The 25,721-nt window shown below is 35.9% G+C and overlaps 5 protein-coding genes across 14 annotated transcripts in view; 1 reads left to right on the top strand and 4 right to left on the bottom strand.

Annotated features, from left to right (window-relative positions):
* Nucleotides 1-2,728, bottom strand: part of LOC105223359 (cyclic GMP-AMP synthase-like receptor) — a 108,892-nt gene extending 106,164 nt beyond the window's left edge. For 2 of the 4 annotated variants that reach the window (XM_049451367.1, XM_049451368.1), the window contains exon 1: nucleotides 2,137-2,275. Coding sequence is in view for 2 of the 4 variants with exons in the window: in XM_049451369.1 (XP_049307326.1) it covers nucleotides 2,137-2,293 (157 nt within the window). In the remaining 2 variants the exon portion in view is untranslated. Of the gene's footprint in view, nucleotides 1-2,136 lie in introns of all 4 variants that reach the window. The other 2 variants (XM_049451369.1, XM_049451366.1) reach the window with 2 other exon arrangements.
* LOC125777132 (uncharacterized) overlaps nucleotides 1-25,721 on the bottom strand; it is a 223,663-nt gene that overhangs the window by 27,190 nt on the left and 170,752 nt on the right. The window lies entirely within an intron of this gene.
* Nucleotides 1-25,721, top strand: part of LOC125777124 (uncharacterized) — a 172,901-nt gene that overhangs the window by 50,677 nt on the left and 96,503 nt on the right. The window lies entirely within an intron of this gene.
* Nucleotides 1-25,721, bottom strand: part of LOC125777122 (uncharacterized) — a 358,233-nt gene that overhangs the window by 253,845 nt on the left and 78,667 nt on the right. The window lies entirely within an intron of this gene.
* On the bottom strand, nucleotides 5,618-13,270 carry LOC115066302 (uncharacterized). The gene is made up of 3 exons (XM_049451399.1): nucleotides 6,970-13,270; nucleotides 6,470-6,623; nucleotides 5,618-6,313 (listed from the first exon to the last, which is right to left on the bottom strand). The coding sequence occupies exon 1, from the start codon at nucleotides 11,921-11,923 to the stop codon at nucleotides 10,934-10,936; it is 990 nt and encodes a 329-aa protein (XP_049307356.1). The 5' UTR covers nucleotides 11,924-13,270; the 3' UTR covers nucleotides 5,618-6,313; nucleotides 6,470-6,623; nucleotides 6,970-10,933.

The following is a 25,721-nucleotide window of genomic DNA, read 5'->3' as shown; positions in this document are numbered from 1 at the left end:
TGCTCAAATAGCATAAGCATGGCAAGTCAATATGGTAGCCGAATTGGCGAAGTCCAAATGTTGTAAATTTTACAACAAAAACGATTTCATTCATAATCGCAGGCACATATGCCACAAGCGACCTCGCTTCATTCATATAAACAGACGCCGTAACATCTCCCCGAGCATGCCTTTGCCTACAAGCGTCTTTTCGCGACGATGGCAAAAGCTAAAAATCATAAATTGAACAACTTTCCGATGATTCTTCACAAAAAGAAGTGAGAAAAGTGGCAATATAGCTCTTGTCGATTTACAATATTTGTGTCGATATGTATGCAAGCTCATACATATGCATATATAATTACGCTACCTTGTAGGCGATGCGGTTCCAGCAGCAAGGAAAGCGGTAACAATCGGCGATCCATTGTATATTTCTTTCATGCATAACCAAACCATAATTAGGACAACGCAATATAAGTGTCAATGGTGGTGCTGGTGGTAAGCGCTGGGAAATCTCGACGGAATTTGTTTTTAATTTTTTCCTTTTATTTTATGGCAAAAGCTAAAAATCATAAATTGAACATCTTTTGGTGTTTGTTCTAAGAAAGAAGTGAGAAAAGTGGCAACATAGGAGTTGTCGATTTATAATATTTATCTAAAATATTTTTCCGTGACAAAAGTCTGCGTCAATATGTATTTATGCTCATACGTATACATACATACATATTTACGCACGTTGGAAGGCGAAGCTGCTACAGGGGCAAGGGAAGCGGTGACAATCGGCGGGCATTCGTTTATTTTTTTCGGCACAGCTTGGATTTTTTTCTCTGTATTATTATTATTATTATAGAATGCAAAGTTTTTCAGTATTTCTCTCCTTTTGATTAATATAGGTGTTCGATTGGGTTATTTTTTTTTGAAGCACGGCCGAAGGCCGCCAGTGCAGAAAGTAGTTCAACACAAAAGAACTATGAACACCCCGGTGTTGGACCGACTAGGGTTATTTTTTGATTGCAGCGCAGCCGAAGGCCGCCAGTGCAGAAAGTAGTTCGACACAAAGAACTATGAACACCCCGGTGTCGGACCGACCAAGATTATTTTTTTTGAAGCACTGCCGAAGGTCGCCAGTGCTGAAAGTAGTATGAACACCCCGGTGTTGGACCGACCATGGTTATGTTTTTATCTTTATACAAAAACCATTTATACTATTTTCTCTATATATGTTAAACAGAAAATTTTTTGATAACTTTTTCAAAACACAATATGTGGCAAAACTGGTATTTGTCATGTCATGTAAATAAAAATAAAATGAGAGTGAATTGCATATAAAATTGTGGAACTTTAAATACAAATATCTCGTAAACTATAAGTCTGAGAAGGGTATATGTGTACACATATTTTAATCCAGAGATCATCCTCTTTCAGGTTATACCCTCAAATCACGGCGCCAAAAGAATCGTAATCGTGCCAAAATTGCAATTTACGCAACCATAAAACATCGAGCACTACCTCTGATAAGATTGTCAAGATAATAATTATTGCCCGTAGAGTATCCGCGTTAAAATGCTCTACGTATTTATGAAGAAGCATACGAGCATACACTCGTGGCCACGCAACGTTTACTACTGTGCATTCTTAATTTTTTGGGAATTTTTCGTTCTTTCGAGATTTTTTTCAATTTTGTTTTTAATGTTTTTAGTAAGCATTTCTGTGCTTGTAGAAAATTGGAAGATTTCATTGATTTTGAAGTAATAACGTGACTATACTTTCATATTTCAATTAAAAAAAAAAAATAAAATAAAACAATACATAATTTCAATTATAGTGTAGGCCAAATTAAATTAAAAAAACAAAGAATATAATTTTTTATCGCATATCGGCTTCTTACATTTCGAGCGCTCATTTTGTAGAGTACATTAACTATCAGATAATTTTTCTATGGTTAAATATATTTCGTATTTAATTTTCAATATTTTTGTTAAATAATATGCCATTAATTTATTTCTAAAGAAAAAATTCCTATACCGCAGAAACGTTATAAAGTGTTGTCCAATATACACAACACTTGAAACTTTTGTGTGGTAAGCTTTGCGTGGCCGAGTGTATGTTTGACTCCAAGTCAATTTAGCTGTTTAGCTTTTGAAACATAATATTTACCTCTCAAATAATTGCCATTATAGAGTGCAGCAAACGTTTGATTCTTCTTTAGAGCAGTAAATATTGTATCACGCAAGACCTCAAAATGCGACATATATTCTCGTTTGTATCGTTTTATGTTTATTTCTGAGTTTATTTTTCCAAAAATTTCATCCATTTTTACTGATTACTAAATATCGTTCGAATACTATAGTATTAAAATATTTGGTAAATGTTCAGGAGAGCGGCTTTTCCGAAAACGTGCACCAATTTTCACGGGAAAGGTCTTAAAATACTCGGTTTTTAGTTCTAATTTACTAATTTAAGCGCGGCCTTTAAAATCAGTACTTTCTTTGTTTTTATCAAAAAACATCGTATTTCCCGAAATCAAAAATTCACTTTTGCACTTTACACGTCTTTGGATGTTGAAATTATACTTTCTATAAGTTATATTCACGTAATTATTGAGTTTCTTTCGTTAATCAATAAAATAAATAGGTTTTTTTGTTATTTTTGTAAAAATATGAAAAACTTTACAATCACTTCACTTCAACGAAAATGGCAAGGTATGTTCGAAATTATGGCACAGCTGTTGTAAATCCAATGGCCACTATTGATTCATGATCGTTTTCGAATTATCGATACTCTCAATATTTGAGGCTAATCGATAATTGGTAAAAATGAGAAATACATAATAGGAAAATTTATAATTCATTATTATTGCAGATATTGCATTTCGAGCGCTCGAAAAATAATATCCCTGGTCGGTCCAAAACCCCGGTGTTCAAAATTCTTCTGTGTCCAAATTCTTCTTCTTTCTGCAATAATAATGAATTATAAATTTTCCTATTATGTATTTCTCATTTTTACCAATTCTCGACCAGCCTCAAATTTTGAGAATGTCGATATTTTAATTTATTTATATTTTCCCAATTATATTATTTTTCTATTGTGTATTTCTCATTTTTACCAATTTTCTTTCAAACTCGAATATTGAGAATATCGATATTTTAATTTATTTTTATTTTTCCAATTAATAATATTTTTCTATTATATATCTCTCATTTTTATCAATTCTTGGTTAGTCTAGAATATCGAGAGTATCGATATTTCGAACCCGATCACTGCTTGTATCACTAGTTCTCAATTGAATTTCGAACAGTGATGCCATTTATAGCGTGAATATTGTGCAAAATCGAAATATTTTTTATTGTTTTTTTGCATTTCGAGCGCTCGAAAAATAATATCCCTGGTCGGTCCAAAACCCCGGTGTTCAAAATTCTTCTGTGTCCAAATTCTTCTTCTTTCTGCAATAATAATGAATTATAAATTTTCCTACTATGTATTTCTCATTTTTACCAATTCTCGATCAGCCTCAAATTTTGAGAATGTCGATATTTTAATTTATTTATATTTTCCCAATTATTGTTATTTTTCTATTGTGTATTTCTCATTTTTACCAATTTTCTTTCAAACTCGAATATTGAGAATATCGATATTTTAATTTATTTTTATTTTTCCAATTAATAATATTTTTCTATTATATATCTCTCATTTTTATCAATTCTTGGTTAGTCTAGAATATCGAGAGTATCGATATTTCGAACCCGATCACTGCTTGTATCACTAGTTCTCAATTGAATTTCGAACAGTGATGCCATTTATAGCGTGAATATTGTGCAAAATCGAAATATTTTTTATTGTTTTTATTGCAAAAATACATAAAATTAGATAACGCGCCATACATATTCGTGAATCGGAATTAAAAACGGAAAAGCCGCTCTCCTGAACATTTACCAAATATTTTATAAAGCTGGTCTAATTTCCTTTAATTAGCAATTTTTTAAATCTTCGGTAAATCTTGTGCAAATTGTATGAGAGTGATGGAAGACCAATTTCTACCCTTCTATAAGAATGACGGAAATTACGATAAAATGCAATAGATGCATGGAGCACATAGATGGTGATAAGCGACAGACAGAATATGTCAAAAAATTAAATTACCCACGTTATTGCTTGTGGAGACTCAATATTACTTATGGAATACAAAAAATGGCATACAAATTTGTATGCTAACTATTGCATACAATGAACTGTTAGATCAGTAGGGTGACAGATCAGTTTTTTTTTATTTTAAATTGATTAGCGAAAAAGAGCGAGAAACACGGTTGTGTTAAATTATAATCATAAAGTACGAAATAATAAGTACATTTTCAAAATAATTTTCACAAACCATTAAAATTAATATGGATTGGCGAATGAACGAAGTTTTAAATTTCATGTAATCAAAATCAAAATATGTAATTGGTAAATAAAAACTAAGCTACAATTATTAAAGTGTTAAAATATAAATATTTTTTTTAAATCAAATACATTTATGGGAAAAAGTACATGACTACTTTTTTTATTTTCCATATAAAGTGCTCAAAACATGCGCTAAATTAGCTCGACTATCTAGCCAACGTTATTTCGCAAGTTATTATGTTATAATATATAACAAATACCTACATACAGATTTGGCAACGGCAATGGCAATATATTTGACAGTTAGTATGCCATAAACTTTTGGCTGTCGAGATGCAAAGTAAGGAAACAACTTTTTAGGCCATTGTATAAAAGCGCAAACATCAAAAAACGTAAATGTGGCCTGTGTCAGCTGATACCATACATCTTATGGGGGCGCAATGTAAGTGATCAGCGAAAAACGCTCCTCTCTTCCTCTTTGCCGTAGGAATTCACGGCATTTTTACCGTATAAACTTGTCAGCTGAGAGCTCTCTCACAACGCAGGGTTGCCAATCTCGGTATACTGTGGTAATTATAAAAGTTGTCCTCAATATGTTTGAAATTTTCTTAAAATAACTCAAAATCAGAGTTGAATGCTATTATTTATAAATATATAAACTATTTGTAATAGTTTTTTCAGTTTTGATATTTTATATTATGAAAAATTGTAATTGAAAATATAGATGTGTACAAAACTATATATGCGTATTGAGCAATGGCAACATTGTTCAAATGAAAACAAATATGGCTGATTTCTGCGTTTTTACCACGGGCTCAACTTTTGACACATTTTGCTCGCTAAGGAAGACAACTGACAAAGGGAGTCGTGTTTTTCGCTGATCACGCTATAAATCTACAAGTAAACAAGTTTTTAGATAACACAAGCGCAACAAATTGACATTTGCCATGGTTTTCTTCAAATATTCCTCTGCTAATTGAGCACTCGGTACGGGCAAAGATAAAATGATACGAAACTCTTTGATTTGAGAGCTGTCAAAACTCACATTTTTCCTAATTCCACTGCTGAAAATATTGGATTGGGTTTTTTATAAATAACTTTTGGGTATTTTGCAATTTTCACACTACTCTATACACTCAAGAATGATAGAAACAAGATTGCGCAATGACGAGTTCAAATTTTGTTCGTTCTGCGCATCTACGTCACGGTTGACCAACTTGCAATCAGCTGATTTTCAGTTTGTTTTTCTTTGCAATAAGAAGCAATTTTGTATTGCAGGCATACAAAATCATGAATATCATCAAAATTTAACATCAATATAAGTGAATATTAATAAAAGATATCAATATAAGTGAATATTTTATAGTGAACATTTACATACATATTCATTTAATTGAATTTTCATTGGATTATTTAAAAAGAGACAATCTTTGCTGTGTTTGTTTCAACCATATACATTTATGCAAATAAAAAGATTGAATATTTTGTAACCAAGTATCGATTTATTGTTTTATTTAATTTTTTTTTTTTACTAAACATATGTTCAATTATGTTTTTATTTAAGGAACGAATCCTAAAATACATTCTAGCTCTGAAAAATAATTCTTTTATTTTCGAGCTACAATTTACAAAATCACTTAAATCTATGTGCTTCTGGACGTAGTTTGTACATATATGCAAATCATTACCATTGACGTCGTCAAATATTGTGCAAGGCATATCATCAACATATCTGTTGGTTTTGAGAGTCCTCCTTCGGAAAGGTGATCCACCCAAGTATGGGACGAACAATTTTCGGAATTGGCACAAATTTCGGGGTTGTCTTTACAGAGTTTGTGGCAGATGTACCCTGCCAAATTCTCAAGTCCGTCGTTGTTGAGAATCTCCAAGTCATCATCTTTTTCAATTGGGTCAGTGGAATTCAGATCAACTGACACACGTTGAAAAATATTACCTGCAAAAATATAATAAACATACATACATGCGTATCAATAAATGGAATAAATTGTTAGTTATTATTATTAGTATAATTAGGATAAAAAACAGTGGTTATGAACTTAATGAACTTTAATATATTTTGCAACATACTTTTTAGAATTTCGGCACTAACCTGGCCGTTGGTGAAAATGCAGCCAAGTTTTTGCTGCAAATTATTTCTATGGAATTCCGCAGTTTTAATGGAAATGGATCTTGAGACGTTTAATTTCTGCTAACTGTCGTTTTTGCACTTATTCAAAGTGCTAACAACACTATTCAGTCTTTGTCTAAAAAGAATAGGAAATACACATACTTATGTAAGTAAAAGATACTTCATTTCTGTTTCAAAATGCAGTATTTTTTTGTCTTTCTCATCGATGATCTCTTCTGCAGTTTGAGGTGCCTCTCCAACCTCGTTTTCTTGAATTACTTCAACAGAGTCGGTATTCTTCAAGATTGTTGTCAACATCTCTTTTTTGGAACGAGACTCCATCCTTTTCTGCCGTTCATTAGCCTCTGCAGGAGCAGTGGGAAAAGCGCTGGGTAGCAACTTCGTTGGATTCCGCGAACTTAAACCTCCAAGAGTGTTGGGTTATAAAAGTAAAATTATTGTTATCAAAATGCTATAATTACCCATTTCAAACTGCAAATTTCTTTCGAAAGCTTCTGGCGCGAAGTGCACTTCACAAATGCAAGCATTTTTAACGTTAATTTTGTCCGTCCGTCGACAAAAATAAATCCATTGTTTTAATGCGGCTTTATCCTTAGGGAAATGAAAAAATCTCCACTTCGTAGCACAATTTTTACCATTGTTATTATTACAACCGAACTCTGCACAACGCATTTTAGAAATATAGAATTTAACAATTAATATAACACTTGAAAACGCAATTCGAATTCACTTTCAATAGCGCGGGCGAATAATAAGTCAACCGTGACGTCAGCAAGAACAGCTGACTGAAAGCAAACATGCGCATTGCGTAATCTCTTTCTCTATCATTCTTGCTATACACTCGAGGCCACGCAAACTTTAGCACCCAAACTTTTCAAGTATTGTGCATATTTGACTACATTTTATAGCGGTACTTTTTCCGTTATAGACATTTTTTATTTAGAAATAAGAAACATGTTATTAAACAAAAATATTAAAAATAGAAAGCAAAATACATTCAGCTATAGATAAATGAGCCCGAATGTTTTAATTTAATTTCATTTACATTATAATTGATATAATTTTTATTTATATATTTATTATTTTATATATTTTTAATTGAAAGACGAAATTTATTGCTTTAAGAATAATAACATTGGTCACTTTTGTAAAAACACAGAAAAGCTGATTTGTGCTTTACTCGTTAACTCCCCTCGTTCTTAAAAACGTAGCGTCCTCGCTATGCTGCTACAAATTGTTGTTGTTTGATGATTGTAATATGTCATGTTATCGATGTTCGTGGATTCATTGAAGTGTATCAATTTAGGGTCTGATATATGCATGTTGTTCCAAGTAGGCTGGTAATCTGTCAAAATGTATCCATTCTCTAGGATTTGGAGTGGAGCGTTATTTTTTGAATTGTTTTACATTGTGCTGATTTATCGTTTAATATTTTGATAGTACAATTATCAGAATGTTCTGATTTACAAATATACTGAAAAAATTCTTACATTTTGAAACGCTTTTATAGTATTTGCATTTTGCTATCTTAGGATGTAAATTAATTTTACCGTACTTTTGTGATAAAGGTTATACATTAAATAGTCTACAGATAGTTTCGAGTATTGGTTATTTGAAAATTATAATTATATCCTAAGGACCAAAATATTCCAATATATTAATTAATGGATGATCCAACTACTCATGGTTTATTAATTTATGCACATCATTCGGATTAAGTGTGGCAGAGTAAAAAATTTCATTTTTTTCTATTAATAGTATTAGTTATTGTTTGTAATTCGTTATAAATTTCTCCTATTATTAAATTCTCATTTATTGCTTGAGGATCAAGTGTTTCAAGAATTCTTTCAAACTGCTAATTAATGCTCTTTTGTTTGTTATTATTTTCTATTAGCATATTAATTGAAGTTTTTATTTCGATAAGGTCGTTATGATCTGGTGTACCAGTTATAAATTTAAGTACAGAACCAAGAAAGTTAAGAGATCTTTTGGGCCTATATATATTTGGCATAAGTTGATTTTTTTTGTTTCTAATTAGTTCAGTTGCTTTCGATTGCGATTATGATGACGCAAGACTCTTTCCTGGTTTATTCGTTCTTGGATGTCGGGATACCCCTTTTGATTATAAAACACGCCCTCGGGTTTCTCGTTGGTAACGGAATCTATGGTTTTGTTGTACTGCCGAACAGCTTCAAAATTTTGGTCTTCCGGTGGTGAATTATTCTGGTCAGCTAAAACTTTCGCGATTTCAATCATTTTACTGTGCGTGCGCTCAACTTGTCCGTTTGTAGTAGAATGGAACGCTGGCGTTTTTGTGTGCGTTATTTGTAATCGTTTGCAAATTTATTGTGCACATATGCTTGTAAACGATAGATCGTTATCAGTCATTAAAAATTTTGCGTTTGGGTATATTTGTGAAAGAATCTCGTCGACGTATTTGTATGTATCTTTTCTTGAATGTATTTGTCTAAAGTAGCAAAATTTTGAGTATTTGTCCGTTGAGCTAATGTATATGTTATCGCTCATGTAGAATAAGTCTAAGTGTATGTATTCGCCTACTTTGTTTGGCGTTGGTGCGGAACCAATTGGTTGTTTGTTTGGTCGGCGTTCGCATTTGTTTGTGAGACAGATTTCACAGTCTTGTACTTCTTTTTTACAAGCGTTACGTATGTTTATTTTAGGGAAATTTCCTGTGCATTATTTTTGTAGTTTCTGTGTGCACGTCTATGTGTGTCATTTATGATTTGTTTTTGTTGTTCGATGTCGGTTATGTTGTCAACCATGTTATGAGTTAGAACGATAGAGGCATTGGGAAATGTATTGATAATGTCATTTTCGGCGTAAAATAATAATTGTTCGTCTATTTTTATAGCGTTTACTACTTTTGGTTTTTACATTTTTCTAATATTGGGTTGTCAAAAAAGTCTTTCGGTATTTTTATTGAATCACTTCGTGTGGCACCCATACATCGAGCTTCTTAGTGACTCCAAGCTTCTTCAAATGGTTTATAACGGTTTGATGACTACTAAGCCGGTCTCTTTCGACCAATTCAGCGATTTTATCGCAATTTTCGACGACAGGCCTTCGGGAGCGTGGCGCATCTTCGACCACCTCCACACCAGAACGAAAACGTTGAAACCATCGTTGTGCGGTGGAAATGGAAACTGTATAGGGTCCATAAACTTCTTCTTCTTCTTTACTGGCGTAGACACCGCTTACGCGATTATAGCCGAGTCAACAACAGCGCGCCAGTCGTTTCTTCTCTTCGCTACGTGGTGCCAATTGGCTATTCTAAGCGAGGCCAGGTCCTTCTCCACTTGGTCCTTCCACCAGGGTGGACGTCTTCCTCTTCCTCTGCTTCCCGCGGCGGGTACTGCGTCGAATACTTTCAGAGCTGGAGTGTTTTCATCCATCCGGACAACATGACCTAGCCAGCGTAGCCGCTGTCTTTTAATTCGCTGAACTATGTCAATGTCGTCGTATATCTCGTACAGCTCATCGTTCCATCGAATGCGATATTCGCCGTGGCCAACGCGCAAAGGACCATTAATCTTTTGCAGAACTTTTCTCTCGAAAACTCGCAACATCGACTCATCGGTTGTTGTCATTGTCCAAGCCTCTGCACCATATAGCAGGACGGGAATTATGAGCGACTTATAGAGTTTGGTTTTTGTTCGCCGAGAGAGGACTTTACTTTTCAATTGCCTACTCAGTCCGAAGTAGCACCTGTTGGCAAGAGTTATCCTGCGTTGGATTTCTAGGCTGACATTGTTGGTGGTGTTACGCTGGTTCCAAGATAGACGAAATTATCTACAACTTCAAAGTTATGACTGTCAACAGTGACGTGAAAGCCAAGTCGCGAATGCGACGACTGTTTGTTTGATGGCAGGAGATATTTCGCCTTGCCCTCGTTCACTGCCAGACCAATTTGCTTTGCATCCTTGTCCAGTATGGAGAAAGTAGAACTAACAGCGTGGGTGTTGAGGCCGATGAAATCAATATCATCGCCATACGCCAGCAGCTGTACACTCTTATAAAAGATTGTACCTGCTCGATTAAGTTGTGCAGCTCGAATTATTTTCTCGAGCAGCAGATTGAAGAAGTTGCACCATAGGGAGCCGCGTTGTCTGAAACCTCGTTTGGTATCAAACGGCTCGGAGAAGTCCTTCCCGATCCTGACGGAGCTTTTGGTGCTGCTCAACGTCAGTTTACACAGCCGTATTAGTTTTGCGGGGATACCAAATTCCGACATCGCGGCAAAAAGGGAGCTGCCTTCGTGCTGTCGAAAGCAGCTTTGAAATCGACGAATAGGTGGTGAGTGTCGATTCTCCTTTCACGGGTCTTTTCCAAGATTTGGCACATGGTGAATATCTGGTCGGTTGTTGATTTACCAGGTCTGAAGCCACACTGATAAGGTCCAATCAGTTAGTTGACGGTGGGCTTTAATCTTTCACACAATACGCTCGATAGAACCTTATACGCGATGTTGAGGAGGCTTATCCCACGGTAGTTGGCGCAGATTGTGGGGTCTCCTTTTTTATGGATTGGGCATAGCACACTTAAATTCCAATCGTTGGGCATGCTTTCATCTGACCATATTTTGCAAAGAAGCTGATGCATGCTCCTTATCAGTTCTTCGCCGCCGTGTTTAAATAGCTCGGCTGGCAATCCGTCGGCCCCTGCCGCTTTGTTGTTCTTCAGGCGGGCAACTGCTATTCGAACTTCTTCATGGTCGGATAATGGAACGTCTGCTCCATCGTCATCGATTGGCGAATCGGGTTCGCCTTCTCCTGGTGTTATGTGTTCACTGCCATTCAGCAGGCTGGAGATGTGTTCCATCCATAATCTAAGTATGCTCTGGGCATCGGTGGCTAGATCACCTTTGGGGGTTCTACAGGTGTATACTCCGGTCTTGAAACCTTCTGTAAGTCGCCGCATTTTTTCGTAGAATTTTCGAGCATTACCCCTGTCGGCCAGCTTATCAAGCTGTTCGTACTCACGCATTTCGGCCTCTTTCTTCTTCTGTCTGCAAATGCGTCTCGCTTCCCTCTTCAACTCTCGGTATCTATCCCATCCCGCACGTGTTGTGGTCGATCGTAACGTTGCGAGGTAGGCAGCCTGTTTTCTCTCCGCTGCGACACGGCACTCCTCGTCGTACCAGCTGTTCTTTTGCACTTTCCGAAAACCAATGGTTTCGGTTGCAGCTATACGTAAGGAGTTTGAAATGCCGTCCCACAGTTCCCTTATACCGAGTTGTTGACGAGTGCTCTCGAGAGCAGGAGTGCAAGCCGAGTAGAAAATTTTTCGGCTGTCTGTTGTGATTGCAGCTTCTCGTTTACGTTTTTTGCTGCACAGAGGCGGGTGCAACAATATAGTGGTCCGAGTCGATGTTAGGACCTCGGAGCGCACGCACATCTAAAACACTGGAGACGTGTCTTCCGTCTATCACAACATGATCGATCTGGTTGGTGGTTTTTCGATCCGGAGACAGCCAGGTAGCTTGATGTATCTTCTTATGCTGGAATCTAGTACTACAGATAACCATATTTCGGGCCCCGGCGAAGTCGATCAGCCTCAACCCATTTGGGGACGTTTCGTCGTGGAGGCTGAATTTACCGACCGTAGTGCCAAAGATACCTTCTTTGCCCACCCTGGCGTTAAAGTCGCCAAGCACGATTTTGACATCGTGGCGGGGGCATCTCTCATAAGTGCGCTCCAAGCACTCATAAAAGGCATCTTTGGTCACATCGTCCTTCTCTTCCGTCGGGGCGTGGGCGCAAATCAGCGATATGTTGAAGAACCTCGCTTTGATGCGGATTGTGGCTAGACGTTCATTCTCCGGGGTGAATGATAGTACTCGGCGACGGAGTCTCTCTCCCACCACGAATCCAACACCAAACTTGCGCTCCTTTATATGGCCACTGTAGTAAATGCCACAAGGACCGACTCGTCTTTGTCCTTGTCCCGTCCATCGCATTTCTTGGACGGCGGTGATGTCAGCCTTTATTTTCACGAGGACATCAACCAGCTGGGCAGCGACACCTTCCCACTTAAGGGACCGGACATTCCAGGTGCATTCCTTCAATTCGTAGTCCTTATTTCGTTTTGCATGGTCATCATCAAAAGGGGGGTCTCTCATCCGAGGCTGGTTGTTACTATTCGCTGGGGTTGTTTTTTTACATGGCGGGTCCCAAACCCAGCGCACAACCCTATGTAGCGGATATTTCGCCTTCTCACTTTAGCTCGCCTTCAAACGGATGTTCTTAGGCTACCCAGAGGATACTTGGTCAAAGACCGGAAGTCGTGAGCTGCTTGAGTCATATGTAAAAGAATCGTTTCTGACCACTCCCAAGTGAATGGCGATCAGAGAACTTTCCTCACTTGCGTGAACTTCTACACATGACTCCATCCTTCGAATAGCATTTGCCCGCCTGAAGAACAACAAAGCGGCAGGGGCCGATGGATTGGCGGCCGAGCTATTCAAACACGGCGGCGAAGAACTGATAAGGAGCATGCATCAGCTTCTTTGTAAAATATGGTCGGATGAAAGCATGCCCAACGATTGGAATTTAAGTGTGCTATGCCCATTCCATAAAAAAGGAGACCCCACAATCTGCGCCAACTACCGTGGGATAAGCCTCCTCAACATCGCGTACAAGGTTCTATCGAACGTATTGTGTGAAAGATTAAAGCCCACCGTCAACAAACTGATTGGACCTTATCAGTGTGGCTTCAGACCTGGTAAATCAACAACCGACCAGATATTCACCATGACCCGTGAAAGGAGAATCGACACTCACCACCTATGGTCCTTTGCGCGTTGGCCACGGCGAATATCGCATTCGATGGAACGATGAGCTGTACGAGATATACGACGACATTGACATAGTTCAACGAATTAAAAGACAGTGGCTGCGCTGGCTAGGTCATGGTGTCCGGATGGATGAAAACACTACAGTCCTGAAAGTATTCGACGCAGTACCCGCCGCGGGAAGCAGAGGAAGAGGAAGACCTCCACTCCGGTGGAAGGACCAAGTGGAGAAGGACCTGGCCTCGCTTAGAATATCCAATTGGCGCCACGTAGGGAAGAGAAGAAACGACTGGCGCGCTGTTGTTGACTCGGCTATAATCGCGTAAGCGGTGTCTACGCCAGTAAAGAAGAAGAAGATTCTTTGCTCATGCAAAAACCTTGCACGGTGCAAGAATTGCATATACTTCCTCTTGGTGCACCGGCACAACAACAAACACACGCAGAAAAATATTTGCAATGACAGTAAAATATGTCAGACCAAAACCCATGTATATTTGTATAAAATATAATTGCAACCCTGTTTTAGTTGACATTTTACATAAAGACCTATTTTCATAATTTTTATTTAAATTATAAAGATTTATTACAGTTTTTTTTTTTATTAGAAATGTATGCAGAAGGTGCGCCAATTTACAAAAGCCATGCATAATAGTCATTCACAATAAATTGACCGAATCAGCCGTTTATGGCCCCTTTTATGAGTTGCATTCGATCTTCGACAACGATCGAAAATGCTAGTCGAACGAATTTGCATTTGGTATTACGACGCTCATTCGATGAAGATTGGCGTTATTGTGAATTGCAATCATTTTGAATGTTCACGATAGTATATATCTGTCAGATGGTGTAAAAACTAAAAGCGTTTTGTTTACGAAGTGTGAAAGTAAAACTAACAAACATTTTATAAATACAGAAAATATAAATAAAAGTTAAAATAAAATATGACTACGACTGAGTTGTGGTTTGGCGATTCTTCAGAGGAGGATGAAAGCTTACTGGAATTGGCTAGAAATAGAAAGAAGCTAAGGGACGCTTCCAACCCTTTGGAATTGGATTCCGCTACGTAAGTACAATGCTATTTGTTAGAGGTTTCTACATGTTCAACATTTAGGAAATTTTATTTGTAGATTTATAGAAAACTTCGGTTGGCGAAAGAGGCGTTTGTTGATTTGCTGTCCGCTACAGAGGAGATGCTGCAGCGATGCACACGAGCGAAATCTATTCCCAATATACTAAAATTGGCAACAGCTTTACGATTTTGTGCTCAGGGATCGTATCAACTTAGTATAGTGAATGAAAACATGCTTGGACTTGCACAGCCCACGGTGTCTGTGGTACTATCCGAGGTACTCGATGCCCTAGGTCTAGTTGGTGAACCCAAACAGTTTGGCTCCAAAGCAAATCCCTCCCATTTTGTTGCCGCCTGAACTTTGGTGCAAATCCCTCTTGCAAATTGTGGATTTTCTTAAAGCTACCAGTTTTTCCAATTGCTGTTTAGTGCTCACGACTTTCGACCTGCATAAAATTAACAAAAATAGTATAAATTAATTATTTGTTACCATAAAGCAATAAATAAACGCAAAAAACCTACATTTTCACAAATTTCCATTCACTACGCTACGCTGTCGATAGGTAAATTCTGTTCGACAGCCATTTCGATGCTGATCGAAAATTTCGACAGCGTTGCATAGCTCATAATACGAATTTGACATTCGATTTTCGATAGCCAGCGAATAGCGAAGATCGAATGCAACTCATAATAGGGGCCTATATATCACTAGATTCTGTAATGGGTGCTCTCGTGGCCTTGTATATTTCGGTATAGTGTTTTTGCAATCTGCAATCTTGGAAGAGAAAAAGAATACCCCTAGTTTGTTTCGTTATTGTTATGGTCACTCGCATGTTACAGAAAACTGGTCAACGGTCATTGGTCGGATTAGCCTACTGACCCCTTAAATAATTTTTTGTTTGTATTTGTTAAGGTATCTAGGTGAAATAAAATGGCACGATTCCGATTGACTGAAGTACTTTCGCGTAGTACTTCTAACTAATACCCTTGGTCGAGCCAATACTCGGGGTGACTGATGTAATTTTGCGTAGTGCTCTTTTCTGCGTGGGAGCTCTTGGGCCGCACTCTAAAAAAATAACTTTGGTCGAGCAAATACCCCGGGGAACTGAAGTACTTTTGTGTTGTACTCTTTTCTATGTGGGAGCCCTTGGGCCGCACTCTAAAAAAATAACCCTGGTCGAGCCAATACCCAATACTGAAGTACTTTCGCGTAGTACTTCTTTCTGCGTTGGCGACCTTCAGCAGTTCTCTTTATTACTTTGAAGGTTATTAATTTTTTTCTTTGGGGCATTGCATTTGGTTTGGTAACTGCAGAGAATTAACCCTCGAAGACTTCTGCGTAGAAGCTACTACAGTATTCTAGAAGTTTAAATGTCCTCCTGGAATCTATCTCCAAGTAATAGATTTCGGTGTCCTTTCCAACAGTACTTTTCATCCATTTGTGCTAATGTTCAAGCTCTGCTGAAGTCACCTACTTTTGCGCCATAAGCTATTTGAGTGTGACTTTAAACCTTCTGTCCCAAATTTCATTCACCAACACCATGCTTATAGAACTAATCTTTTTGAAGAATTTACTTTACCTCAAGAGAGCTGCAATGCCGTTTATTGTAGATTGAGTAACCTTTGAGGCCTAACTATAATGTGAATAAGCTAGCTTAAGCCAGCGTAAGCAACTGTCCGAATACACACAAATTGTATGTTGCAACTATAATGTGCTTAACATCAAGTTTCGTTAAGTTTTGTCAAACGTCATTTGCTTAAGCAAAATGCGAAACTGATCGCATGTTCCGTACGGAATCAGCTGTTTTCTCTTTTTGTCAGCAGATACATCGTTTTGAATTTGAAGATGGAGAACGACGAATGTTTTATACAAAATTTAATGGAAAATATTGAAAAAGGAAATGTTTTTACGACAAACAATATGCCTTTTCTTTCAATCGGGTGTATATAAAGAAATCTATATGATCAGTCCTCTTCATTTCTAGGAATCGTACAAAAAAACTATCCTACTTTCTCTTCCTGTTTATTTCCCTCACTGAACATGACCGAACTCTATTTTTTAATTTCACTAATTTCTGTCAATATGCGTATTCCTTCTAAAACAGAAGTAAGCATTTTAATTGTTTTTAAATATTTTAATATTCTGTTCATTTTTGCAAAATGCAAACTAAACAAAACCAAAACACAAGTTGTTTTTGACACTTTCTTCTTATGCATTTAAGCACATTATAGTCATTCAAAAGTCTACTCTCCATTCGTTATGTATTTGACAGGCTTTTCGTTCATTTTTTGACAGTAACATACGGCAGCTTATGCATATTATAGTTAGGCCTTTGGAGTGTAATATTAAGAATATTCCTAATAATATTATACCATGTTCAGACCGACACTTAATCACACGATTTAGGCTGTTGAATGGATTATCCCACTAATCTTAAAAATTTATCTAGATTTCGCCATACAAAAATGACAGTTCCAAATCACTTCATTGAAAAGATTTGAAACTGATCCACGCTAAATCTGTCCGTGCGACTCTGATTTTGCGCAATCAACTTGTCAGCACTAGAAAAATACTTGTCAGCACAGGAAAACTGTTATACTATGTTCCGACCGAAAATTTCAAAGATTAGATTACATTTAATCATTTCATAACCCAACAGTGTTCTCACTGCCGTTAGAAAGATCAAAAAACAGCTGTTATTGTAATTCAAGAATTCACATCGCTTAATATTTATCAAAAGGAAAGATTGTCAGATAGTATTTTCAAATAAAAGCCGTTTTTTTTTTATTTTTTCCATATAATAGAAATAATGGATGCATTTTTTCATTTGCTAAGTCGATTTTCAGGTGAAATTAGATTCATTGCTTTAAAAAAAATTTGTTTGTTTACATTTTTTCCCCCTTTGTAGTGTCTACATCAGCTGTGATAATGTAAAAGATTTCCAGTGCTGACAAGTAGATTGCGCAAAATCAGAGTCGCACGGACAGATTTAGCGTGGATCAGTTTCAAATCATTTCAATGAAGTGATTTGGAACTGTCATTTTTGTATGGCGAAATCTTGATAAATTTTTAAGATTAGTGGGATAATCCATTCAACAGCCGAAATCGTGTGATTAAGTGTCGGTCTGAACATAGTATTACATTATCACGTCTGATTTAGACACTACAAAGGGAAAAAATGTAAACAAACAATTTTTTTTTAAAGCAATGATTCTAATTTCACCTGAAAATCGACCAAGCAAATGAAAAAATGCATCCATTATTTCCATTATATGGAAAATATTAAAAAAAGACGGCTTTTATTTCAAAATACTATATGACAATGTTTTCTTTTGATAAATATTAAGGGATGTGAATTCTTAAATGACAATAACAGCTGTTTTTTAATATTTCTAATGGCAGTGAGAACACTGTTGGGTTATGAAATGCTTAAATGTAATCTAATCGTAAGGTTCAGGAGAGCGGCTTTTCCGAAAACGGGCACCAATTTTCACGAGAAATGTCTTAAAATTCGTGTTTTTAATTCCAATTAACGAATATATATGGTGCGTTATCTATTTTTCTGTTTTTTTTGCAATAAAAACAATAAAAAATATTGCGATTTTGCACGATATTTACGCGATAAATGGCATCACTGTTCGAAATTCAATTAAGCACTAGTGACCGGGTTCGAAATATCGATACTCTCGATATTCGAGACTAAAACAGAATTGATAAAAATGAGAGAAATATAATAGAAAAATATTGTTAATTGGAAAAATAAAAAGAAATTAAAATATCGATATTTTCAATATTCGTGTCTGAAAGAAAATTGGTAAAAATGGGAAATACATAATAGAAAAATAATAATAATTGGAAAAATAAAAATAAATTAAAATATCGATATTCTCAATATACGAGACTTGTCGAGAATTGGTAAAAATGAGAAATACATAATAGGACAATTTATAATTCATTATTATTGCAGAAAGAAGAAGAATTTGGACACAGAAGAATTTTGAACACCGGGATTTTGGACCGACCAGGGATATTTTTTTTGGAGCGCATCAATATTTACGTGTATATAACTTATAGAAAGTATAATTTTAACATCTAAAGACGTGTAAAGTGTAAAAGTGAATTTATCATTTCGGGAAATACGATGTTTTTTGATAAAAACAAAGAAAATATTGATTTTAAAGGCACGTATATATTCGTAAAGTAGAATTAAAAACGAGTATTTTAAGACCTTTCCCGTGAAAATTGGTGCACGTTTTCGGAAAAGCCGCTCTCCTGAACCTTTACGGGGAATGTTTAGTTTAGTATCCCATTTTGAAGAGCTTTTGCGCAAAGGGGGAGGCGCCTGGGGGCTTGCCACCCCCATCATTTGAAAGGTAATGAATGGAGCTTTTGAATAATAGTCTCCTTAAAATGGTGTAAAATCGTAGTTTTTCCATACAATTTTCACTAATTAATATAAAATTTATGTATTTTTTTTATGTTTATTATTTTTATTATTTCAATGAATTAAAGTGGAAATCCACTTTATTTAAATAATAAAAACACTGAAAATTAAAAGTTGTACAAGATAACCCAACCAACCATTTATACAAGACCCCCTAAATAATAAAATTTTGAATATATTTTCAGCATAATATACTACAATGAAACAAGCACCGCAGGCGAAAAATTGGATTGCGCGATTTTTTATTCCAAATTTTCATTATATCTCCAGTATAATATATTACATTGAAACAAGCGCCGCAGGCGAAAATTTGGAATAAAAAATCGCGCGATTTTTTATTCCAAATTTTCATTATATTTTCAGTATAATATATTATATTGAAACAAGCGCCGCAGTATATAAGACCTACCATTTTGATTCGTTGGCTTTTACTTTAAAATACTATATGACAATCTTTTCTTTTGATAAATATTAAGCGATGTGAATTCTTGAATGACAATAACAGCTGTGGGTTGGGTTTAGTATCGCGCCGGTTAATTTTGGCTCACTGTACCTAAACGAGAGAACCAAATTGAAAATTTTAAACACGCATGTGTACTTAAATTATTGAACTTTATTTTAAAACATATTTTATAAAAATCGGTTCACAAATTTTTTCAAAACTTCACTTTAAAAAATGCTATTTTTTGCAAATTTCTCAATATATGCTAGTGTATTTTCATCTATTGTGCATTGTACCAAACCAATTATGGATACATTTTCACGCACATACATATATTACTTATGAATTATAAAAACCACTAGTAATGTTTTTAATTACTCTTGGTTGTTAATTTCTTTAGAAATCTTTACATAAAATGCACCTTTTTCTGCATTGAATTCAATAATGCGAAAAACCAAAATGACTGCTTAATTTGAATTGTCAAATTGCCGAGAAAGCACGAACAAAAGGGAATAAATTAAACCCAGTTAGCAAAAAATGTGTGAAGTGAACGCGAAAAGGTGTTCAGTGCTAAAATACTGTGGATGGCGTAGCCCACGCAAAAAAGAGTTCTATGCGAAAAAAAAATTGATACACCCCGGTGTTGGACAGACCAGAGTTATTTTTTTAAAGCGCGGCCGAAGCCCGCCCACGCAAAAAGGAGTTCTATGCGAAAAAAATTGATACACTCTGGTGTTGGACCGACCAGGGTTTTTTTGTTAAGCGCGGCCGAAGGCCGCCAACGCAGAAAGGAGTACTACACGAAAGTACATCGGTCACCCCGGGTATTCGCTCGACCAGGGTTATTTTTTTATAGCGCGGCCGAAGGCCGCCAACGCAGAAAGGAGTACTACACGAAAGTACTTCGGTCACCCCGGATCCCTTTGTATCATTAATAGATGCAATTAAATATGTATATACATTGCACTGAAACATTTTGGTTTTCTTTATTTTGATTTCTTGTCCATACAAAAATGTTGGCTGGGTTGCATTGGTTTCAGTTTGTATGGAAAAATGAGCAAAAACACTGATTTTTGGTAATTTTCAAAGTGCTCCCTACAGGTCTATAGGGGCTCTAGGAGGTCGAGGGAGGGTTTATTTAAAAGTTCGATCCTTCCTCTTTCCAATAAGGGGGCGTGAGTGGGGGTAGCCCTCCCCTGTTTTTTTCCATAAACGATACTAAACCGGCGCGATACTAAACATTTCCCACAGCTGTTTTTTGATCTTTCTAACGGCAGTAAGAACACCTGGGTTATGAAATGCTTATATTATGTTCAGACCGAAAATTTCAAAGATTAGATTACATTTAATCATTTCATAACCCAACAGTGTTTTCACTGCCGTTAGAGAGATCAAAAAACAGCTGTTATTGTCATTCATGAAGTCACATCGCTTAATATTTATCAAAAGAAAACATTGTCATATAGTATTATGTAATAAAAGCCGTATTTTTTCAAATATTTTCCATATAATAGAAATAGCGGATGCATTTTTTCATTTGTTAAGTCGATTTTCAGGTGAAATTAGATTCATTGCTTTAAAGAAATTTGTTTGTTTACATTTTTTCCCCTTTATAGTGTCTAAATCAGCTGTGATAATGTAATAGATTTCCAATCCTGACAAGTAGATGGCGCAAAATCAGAGTCGCAAAGAACGATTTTGCGTGGATCAGTTTCAAATCATTTCAATGAAGTGATTTGGAACTGTCATTTTTGTATGGCGAAATCTTGATAAATTTTTAAGATTAGTGGGATAATCCATTCAACAGCCGAAATCGTGTGATTAAGTGTCGGTCTGAACATAGTATTACATTATCACATCTGATTTAGACACTACAAAGGGGAAAAATGTAAACAAACAATTTTTTTTTAAAGCAATGATTCTAATTTCACCTGAAAATCGACCAAGCAAATGAAAAAATGCATCCATTATTTCCATTATATGGAAAATATTAAAAAAAGACGCCTTTTATTTCAAAATACTATATGACAATGTTTTCTTTTGATAAATATTAAGGGATGTGAATTCTTAAATGACAATAACAGCTGGTTTTTAATATTTCTAATGGCAGTGAGAACACTGTTGGGTTATGAAATGCTTAAATGTAATCTAATCGTAAGGTTCAGGAGAGCGGCTTTTCCGAAAACGGGCACCAATTTTCACGAGAAATGTCTTAAAATTCGTGTTTTTAATTCCAATTAACGAATATATATGGTGCGTTATCTATTTTTCTGTTTTTTTTGCAATAAAAACAATAAAAAATATTGCGATTTTGCACGATATTTACGCGATAAATGGCATCACTGTTCGAAATTCAATTAAGCACTAGTGACCGGGTTCGAAATATCGATACTCTCGATATTCGAGACTAAAACAGAATTGATAAAAATGAGAGAAATATAATAGAAAAATAATAATAATTGGAAAAATAAAAATAAATTAAAATATCGATATTCTCAATATACGAGACTTGTCGAGAATTGGTAAAAATGAGAAATACATAATAGGACAATTTATAATTCATTATTATTGCAGAAAGAAGAAGAATTTGGACACAGAAGAATTTTGAACACCGGGATTTTGGACCGACCAGGGATATTTTTTTTGGAGCGCATCAATATTTACGTGTATATAACTTATAGAAAGTATAATTTTAACATCTAAAGACGTGTAAAGTGTAAAAGTGAATTTATCATTTCGGGAAATACGATGTTTTTTGATAAAAACAAAGAAAATATTGATTTTAAAGGCACGTATATATTCGTAAAGTAGAATTAAAAACGAGTATTTTAAGACCTTTCCCGTGAAAATTGGTGCACGTTTTCGGAAAAGCCGCTCTCCTGAACCTTTACGGGGAATGTTTAGTTTAGTATCCCATTTTGAAGAGCTTTTGCGCAAAGGGGGAGGCGCCTGGGGGCTTGCCACCCCCATCATTTGAAAGGTAATGAATGGAGCTTTTGAATAATAGTCTCCTTAAAATGGTGTAAAATCGTAGTTTTTCCATACAATTTTCACTAATTAATATAAAATTTATGTATTTTTTTTATGGGGGAAACTTTAGTATACGATCCCACGATTTCAGGGTTAAAAGTGGTATGGTTGGATAGGGCTGATACTCCAGATTAAGAAAATATATAATTGTTGCCGCCGCAAACTTATAGTTTCCGAGATATTTGCATTTAAAGTTGAAAATTTTGCAAATTTTATCTTGCAATTTCTCGATTGCTAGTAATTATTTAATTCATATTATGCCTTTTTTATGCATTTATACTTCATTACATTGTTTCTACATATTTATTTTTTAGTAATTATTTAGTTATTTGCTTAAAATAAGCATTTTATATTTTACACAATTTTCATTCCATGCACAATAACAAAAGTATTCCGTGTTTACAGATATTAAGTGTTGCCATAATTACACATATATCAAACGAATAAGAATGGATATAAAAACTCAAACGCAGAAAACAAATACTATCTGAAATAAATTTTCCATTGTAATAAGAAAAGTGTTAAGGCTTTATTGGCGGCGTTCGGCCGCGCTTCAAAAAAAATAACCCTGGCCGATCCAACACCAGGGTGTATCAGGTTTTTTTTGTAAGTAAAACTCCTTTTCGCGTTGGCGGCCTTCGGCCGCGCTTCAAAAAAATAACCCTGGCCGATCCAACACCGGGGTGTATCAGGTTTTTTTTTAATTAAAACTCCTTTTCGCGTTGGCGGCCTTCGGCCGCGCTTCAAAAAAAATAACTCTGGCCGATCCAACACCGGGGTGTATCAGGTTTTTTTCAAGTAAAACTCCTTTTCGCGTTGGCGGCCTTCGGCCGCGCTTCAAAAAAATAACCCTGGCCGATCCAACACCGGGGTGTATCAGGTTTTTTTTTAATTAAAACTCCTTTTCGCGTTGGCGGCCTTCGGCCGCGCTTCAAAAAAATAACTCTGGCCGATCCAACACCGGGGTGTATCAGGTTTTTTTTAAGTAAAACTCCTTTTCGTGTTGGCGGCCTTCGGCCGCGCTTCAAAAAAATAACCCTGGCCGATCCAACACCGGGGTGTATCAGGTTTTTTTTTAATTAAAACTCCTTTTCGCGTTGGCGGCCTTCGGCCGCGCTTCAAAAAAAATAACTCTGGCCGATCCAACACCGGGGTGTATCAGGTTTTTTTTTAAGTAAAACTCCTTTTCGCGTTGGCGGCCTTCGGCCGCGCTTCAAAAAAATAACCCTGGCCGATCCAACACCGGGGTGTATCAGGTTTTTTTTAATTAAAACTCCTTTTCGCGTTGGCGGCCTTCGGCCGCACTTCAAAAAAAATAACTCTGGCCGATCCAACACCGGGGTGTATCAGGTTTTTTTTAAGTAAAACTCCTTTTCGCGTTGGCGGCCTTCGGCCGCGCTTCAAAAAAATAACCCTGGCCGATCCAACACCGGGGTGTATCAGGTTTTTTTTTAATTAAAACTCCTTTTCGCGTTGGCGGCCTTCGGCCGCGCTTCAAAAAAATAAAACAGGCCGATCCAACACCGGGTGTATCAGGTTTTTTTTAAGTAAAACTCCTTTTCGTGTTGGCGGCCTTCGGCCGCGCTTCAAAAAAATAACCCTGGCCGATCCAACACCGGGGTGTATCAGGTTTTTTTTTAATTAAAACTCCTTTTCGCGTTGGCGGCCTTCGGCCGCGCTTCAAAACAAATAACTCTGGCCGATCCAACACCGGGGTGTATCAGGTTTTTTTTTAAGTAAAACTCCTTTTCGCGTTGGCGGCCTTCGGCCGCGCTTCAAAAAAATAACCCTGGCCGATCCAACACCGGGGTGTATCAGGTTTTTTTTTAATTAAAACTCCTTTTCGCGTTGGCGGCCTTCGGCCGCGCTTCAAAAAAAATAACTCTGGCCGATCCAACACCGGGGTGTATCAGGTTTTTTTTAATTAAAACTCCTTTTCGTGTTGGCGGCCTTCGGCCGCGCTTCAAAAAAATAACCCTGGCCGATCCAACACAGGGGGGTGTCAAAAATCTTGATATATCAAGAAAAAGGGCAATGATTTATGTATTTGGGGTATAGTCCTATTTTTTATTCATTTTTATTCGTTTGATAAATGTGTAATTATGGCAACACTTATTATTTGTCAACACGGAATACTTTTGTTATTGTGCATGAAATGAAAATTGTGTAAAATATAAAATGCTTATTTTAAGCAAATAACTAAATAATTACTGGAAAAAAAATATGTAGAAACAATGTAATGAAGTATAAATGCATAAAAAAGGCATAATATGAATTAAATAATTACTAGCAATCGAGAAATTGCAAGATAAAATTAGCAACATTTTCAACTTTAAATGCAAATATCTCGGAAACTATAAGTTTGCGGCAGCAACAATTATATATTTTCTTAATCTGGAGCATCAGCTCTATCCAACCATACCTCTTTTAACCCTGAAATCGTGGGATCGTATACTAAAGCCGACCCTTTTTATGTTTAATATTTTTATTATTTCAATGAATTAAAGTGGAAATCCACTTTATTTAAATAATAAAAACACTGAAAATTAAAAATTGTACAAGATAACCCAACCAACCATTTATACAAGACCCCCTAAATAATAAAATTTTGAATATATTTTCAGCATAATATACTACAATGAAACAAGCACCGCAGGCGAAAAATTGGATTGCGCGATTTTTTATTCCAAATTTTCATTATATCTCCAGTATAATATATTACATTGAAACAAGCGCCGCAGGCGAAAATTTGGAATAAAAAATCGCGCGATTTTTTATTCCAAATTTTCATTATATTTTCAGTATAATATATTATATTGAAACAAGCGCCGCAGTATATAAGACCTACCATTTTGATTCGTTGGCTTTTACTTTAAAATACTATATGACAATCTTTTCTTTTGATAAATATTAAGCGATGTGAATTCTTGAATGACAGTAACAGCTGTGGGTTGGGTTTAGTATCGCGCCGGTTAATTTTGGCTCACTGTACCTAAACGAGAGAACCAAATTGAAAATTTTAAACACGCATGTGTACTTAAATTATTGAACTTTATTTTAAAACATATTTTATAAAAATCGGTTCACAAATTTTTTCAAAACTTCACTTTAAAAAATGCTATTTTTTGCAAATTTCTCAATATATGCTAGTGTATTTTCATCTATTGTGCATTGTACCAAACCAATTATGGATACATTTTCACGCACATACATATATTACTTATGAATTATAAAAACCACTAGTAATGTTTTTAATTACTCTTGGTTGTTAATTTCTTTAGAAATCTTTACATAAAATGCACCTTTTTCTGCATTGAATTCAATAATGCGAAAAACCAAAATGACTGCTTAATTTGAATTGTCAAATTGCCGAGAAAGCACGAACAAAAGGGAATAAATTAAACCCAGTTAGCAAA

Source organism: Bactrocera dorsalis, chromosome 3 (genome assembly GCF_023373825.1).
Source record: "Bactrocera dorsalis isolate Fly_Bdor chromosome 3, ASM2337382v1, whole genome shotgun sequence".
Taxonomy (NCBI): Eukaryota; Metazoa; Arthropoda; class Insecta; order Diptera; family Tephritidae; genus Bactrocera; species Bactrocera dorsalis.
The sequence above is the reverse complement of the archived record's forward strand: the minus strand, read 5'-3'. Positions and strand labels throughout refer to the sequence as shown.

Excerpts from the sequence above, each read along its gene's own strand:
- LOC115066302 (XM_049451399.1), bottom strand. The coding sequence starts at position 11,923 with ATGTGCGTGCGCTCCGAGGTCCTAACATCGACTCGGACCACTATATTG.